Source organism: Fulmarus glacialis, unplaced genomic scaffold (genome assembly GCF_000690835.1).
Source record: "Fulmarus glacialis isolate BGI_N327 unplaced genomic scaffold, ASM69083v1 scaffold1387, whole genome shotgun sequence".
In the NCBI taxonomy this organism is placed as follows: Eukaryota; Metazoa; Chordata; class Aves; order Procellariiformes; family Procellariidae; genus Fulmarus; species Fulmarus glacialis.
In genome coordinates this window covers 6,365-11,564 of record NW_009224918.1, presented here as the reverse complement: position 1 = coordinate 11,564, position 5,200 = coordinate 6,365, and the positions used below count along the sequence as shown (strand labels likewise).

General features: G+C 46.0%; 1 protein-coding gene across 1 annotated transcript; it reads right to left on the bottom strand.

Annotated features, from left to right (window-relative positions):
- Positions 1 to 1,322: 1,322 nt before the first annotated feature.
- Positions 1,323 to 2,279, bottom strand: LOC104080041 (olfactory receptor 51E2-like). The gene has a single exon (XM_009582294.1). It carries the CDS (start codon positions 2,277 to 2,279, stop codon positions 1,323 to 1,325), a length of 957 nt encoding a protein of 318 aa, XP_009580589.1.
- Positions 2,280 to 5,200: the final 2,921 nt, after the last annotated feature.

Sequence of the window (5,200 nt, the reverse complement as noted above, 5' to 3'; positions counted from 1 at the left end):
TGTAGATGAGGCGCTTAGGGACATGGTTTAGTGGGCATGGTGGTGCTGGGTTGACAGTTGGACTTGATGATCTTAGAGGTCTTTTCCAACTTTAATGATTCTATGATTCTATGATTCTATGATTCTATGATCTTTTCCTAGGATCTTTAACCTTTTTCCAAAATATGAAGTGGTGTCTCCATCCTTAGAGATATTCAAAAGCTGTCCTGGGCAACCGGCTTTAGCTGGGCCTGCTTGAGCTGGAGGGTTGGACAATATGACCTTCAGAGGTGCCTCCAACCTCAACCATTCTGTGATTCTCTGATGGTGTGAAAACAATTGCAGTTCGATTTCAGACCTTCTTCAGTGGCCCGAAGGCTTCTTGGCTTTCATTGTATTAAAAAAGTTTTGTAGTAGTGTCCCACTAGTAGAAGAGTCTTGAGAATAAAGAGAGAAAAGACTGTCAGGTACTCTGTTTCATGGGGAATAGGAAGTGTTAAAAAAGCTTGAAAGCTGAAGATCTTGAACTGAAATCGTAACTTCTTAGGAATTCCAAGCATGTATGAAGTCAAAGGTATGAAACAGCTTTGACTTGGAAATACCACTTCCTTCAGCTTGGAAGTATCACTAACATTTATAACTGGCTTATTTTTTCTCTTGAGATGTTGTCATTTTATTGAATATAATTATTAATGGAAATTATTTTTACGATTGCTACCAATAACTCAGCGTCTGAAATTTTTCCAGAGCATCTGCTACAAGGAGGCTGAGCTGTCTTGACTGAACACCCAATAGGTCAGAACAAGACCACAGAGGTGGAGGACTTCTTCTGAAGTGCATTTCTGCATCTATAATGTCACTTGCTCTAATTATTTTACTTAGAGATTGTTGCTACATACAAAGTTTCTGGCAAAAATTTTGCTAAAATGTTTTTGGATAATTAATGTGCCACAAGCGGAAACCATGAATTAACTAAATCATTCAAAAAACACTATAGCATTCACTCAGCTCTGCCATTGTTACGGGTGAGACGGGAACAAAAAAGTGCAATGTCAAGACATCTTTATTAGATTTCTGAGTCACTTTTCCTTCCCATTGTGCTACCTGCTGGATCAGGGTTGGATTTAGATCATTGTAGTAGATTCTCTCCAAGTTTGGTGAGGGTAAGCACTCTTGGAAGGAGTTTACAATTGCTATTTACTTTTTGCCTTGTGGCACCACCTCAGAGTCTCCTACCATGTGCTAGGTGCCATACAAACAGAGGACAGTCCTGCACCAAAGACTCTAAGTGTAAAACAAGATGTGCTGGTGTGAGGATACAGGAGACAGCGGCCGAGCACAGGTCACTGGGCAGTTCTGTCATTGTATATATGAATTAAATTCAGGATCCTCCTCTGTATCTGCTTGGTCCTCACCCCGTAGATGATGGGGTTGAGCACAGCGGGCGCCAGGATGTAGATGTTCCCCATGGTGATATGGACCAGTGGAGCCAGATCCTTCCCAAACCTGTGCACCACGGACAGCCCAATCAGGGGCACGTAGAAGGCCAGGACCACGCAGATATGGGCAACGCAAGTGCTGAACACCTTGAGCCTCTCCTTCCACGACGCCAGCCGCAAGACAGCCTTGAGGATCAGGACGTAGGAGAGGCAGATGAGGATGGCGTCCACCCCCATGACCAGCAGGATGGCGGTGAGGCCGTACACCCCGCTGGGGGGGGTGTTGGCACAGGCCAGGTTCATCACGTCCTGGTGCAGGCAGAAGGAGTGTGACAGCACCCGGGAGCTGCAGAAGGGAAGGGGCAGGAGGAGCAAAGGCAAAGGCAGGAAGAAGAGAACTCCCCTGGCCATGGCTACCAGCCCTATTTTCGCTGTCGCAGCATTGGTGAGGATGGCAGCATGTCTGAGCGGGTGGCAGATGGCCACGTACCGGTCCATGGCCATGGCCAGGAGGACAGTGGACTCGATGGCTGAGAGGGTGTGGATGAGGAACATCTGGACAAGACAAGCGCCAAAGCTGATTTCCTTGGTGTTGAACCAGTAGAAGGAGAGGACACGTGGCACCGTGGACGTGGACAAGGCCAAGTCGATGGCAGCCAGCATGCAGAGAAAGAAGTACATGGGAGCATGCAGGCTGGGCTCTGTCTTTACGATGAACAGCACCGCGCAATTGCCTGTGACCGCCAAGATGTACACGGAGCACAGAAGCATCGCCATCCAGAAATGGGCAGCCTCCAGCCCTGGGATGCTGGCCAAGATGAAGGAGGATGGGCTGAGGTCAGAGCTGTTGGGGAAGGGCATGGCACGTGGGGTGAAGAGCAGTCATGCTATGCCATGGCACATCCCCTGCTGCAAGGAAAGAGAAACAGCAGCTTTATAAAACCTTTCCCATGACTGTGAATCCCGTGGGGCTGTGCCTGTGAAATGCAAGGGAATCTTATAGTTGCCATACTGATAAATAGCTCCTTTCTTATTTCTTTAGTCCATTATGGTGATATACAATAACATATGCAGCCACAAAATGGTGGCATTTGAATTTGAACAGGAATTGCTCGAATTCTCTTAAATGCAGAACACTGCAGAATCAACATTTTAAATTACAAACCCCACAGTTGAGCTTGCTTTCTTTTATTTTTAAAGGGCAAAATAAAAAAAAAAAAAGAAGAAAACAGATTTTTAGTGCTTCCTGTTAAACTTCGGTTCTGCTTGAGTTTTTCCATATGTGCTGTGCTGTCCTGTCAGAAATGTACTCTGTGAAACTGGCTGTGCTGCCTCCCACGGTCCACCACTCCCAAGTACTGCAGACACACACAGTGAGACATGCATGTTTGTTTGTTTGCACACACAAATTGGATTTTCATCCTTTCTGCTTGAAAACACATATGGAAATATCAGAATATCTGTAGAGAAAAAAATTCTGATTATTCACCTTGTTCTGTATCTATAAACTTTCCAGCAGTGCTGTGATCCAAGAAGAATGGCCAGGAAGATATGCAAAAGCCTTTGCTTTAGGTGCCTTTCTATTCTCAGGGATCAGATTTTTAAAAATATTGGGGTTTAAAGTGTTGGAATGGAGCATCAAAGGCTGATGCCACAGCAGTGTCTGAGCCCCGGCGCTGCGCAGCCCAGCCTGGCTTGGGACAGGGGTGCAGACCCTGCCTGACTCGCAGCCCCGAGCTCTGACCAAGAGAAGAGGGGGATTAGCGCGACCCTCTGCACCCATCCACCCCAATGGATCAGGCAGCAAGTCAGCAGCTGGCTGTGCCTGCGTTGGAATAAACCCACCGACTCCCCTGCCCTGTATGGACAGCTTGAGGTCAAGCATGTAACTGCTATCTGCAACATTACTGAGCTTTCTGATTATGTCTTTCATGCCCTATCCATATAAAACAAGGATGCAAAATGTTTTTATGGCAAGCTCTGCAGGCTATTAATACAGCTATTTTAAAAGTAACATTCGGTTGTGAAAATGGTTTGGTTTTTTTTTTACTGCACATCTGTGATGAAGCCTTTATCCTAAAATAGCAATCATGATTTATTTCCCTGATGTGGGGTTTCTCCATCTTGAATCTATAACAAATAAGACCCACACTCTAGCTCTTTATACACAATTTACAAACAGAGTCGGTGGACTGTTACTGTCAAGTTGCCTCAAAGCTATTTCAATGATTAAATTTTCAGCAAACCACTTGCATTAAGATGCAAGCTGAATGAACAAAGTGCTTCAGTAATTGCCAACAAGTATCTGAGCCAGCTTACCTGCCAGCCACTGAAGTGTAATTACAGTATGAGTCTCATTGTAAAATATCTGCCATCCTATTCATTTCTTTTGAGAGAATGTGACTGTGAGAGACAGACACACAAAGTAAATAATCCCTGGATGTTTCAGTTCATCTTTAGTTCTTTGGCATCGATAAATGCACCAACATTTTCAGAAGTGACTAACGATTTTGGATTGCTAGTGGGATGAAGACCAGGTACTGTAAGGACCTTGCTTCCTGTAGAGATGAAAACTGGATCCGTGTCTTTAAAAACACCAGTAACTGCAGATTTATTTTCCTAGGGTGATCCTCCCACCAGCAAGCCCCAGTAACTGCATTTAACAAGAGGTGAGCACATTCAGACAGTAAAACCATCCAAGCCAGAGGACCGCCAGCAGCAGCCCAGCAGCTGATTTCTGTAAATGCTCATAAACATTGACCAGGCTTGTCCCATGGAGCCAAAATTGGTCTGAGACCAAGTTCCCAGGATGGAGCAGGCAATAGGACAGTCTTCACCGTCTGAATCCATCTTTCCACTGCTCCTTCCTGCCATGTGGCAGTGAGAGGGGAATATATATATCCCCTCAAAAGCCCTCTGAGCCATTTTGAGTATGTAGCCATTTTTCCATATCATCTCACCAGAAAAAAAGGTATACATCAAGCCAAAATATTAATTCAGAGGGAAAAGAGAAAAGAAGAATTAAAAACACAAGGCATCACTCAAATTCAAAGCATTTTTGAACCAAAATTAAAATTCATCTTAATTGATGGTTTGATCAAATGTGTTTTGTTTTTTTTCCTAGCTGTTTGTCGTCACTTGTAAGCAGAAAAGCTCTGCCTGCTTGTAGCTCTGCTGCTATTTTATAAATATGCCCAGGTCCTGGCTAAGTCAGTCGCTCCGGGCAAGCACTTGCTGTATTTGGAGTCATACAAGCTGTGGCTGTACTAAAGTGAGCAGGACATGGCTGGAGCCTCATCCCACCATCATCCGCACCGTTAACCTGTTCCTCGCCTCCAGGGACATCCCTGGCTGCTGCCAGCTGGCCCTGCCCCGGCAGTGCCCAGGCATGCATGAGGGGGTCGCACCGGCTGGGGAATAATGTCCATTGGGCTGTGGAGTAAAGCCATCCTGGTCAGGAAAGGAAGAAAGAATAGACGAGGATGTGGCCAAGAAGCACCAGGTGTCTTCAGGACAGAGAACTGTCCTTATCCCTCTTTTAATTACAGTGTGGACAAAGCCACAGAGCGCAGCAGGGACTGCAGCATGGCTCTGCGTGAATGAGGGTAACGGGAGAGTTTCCTGGGGCAGAGGAGATGTGCAGTGCAGGGCTTAGAGAGGGCTCGGGGTGGCAGGAGCTGGCAGTGGGAACCAAATGGAGGTGGCAGGAATGGCCTTCCTTCTCTTCTCCTTCTTCTCCTTCTCCTTCTCCTTCTCCTTCTCCTTCTCCTTCTCCTTCTCCT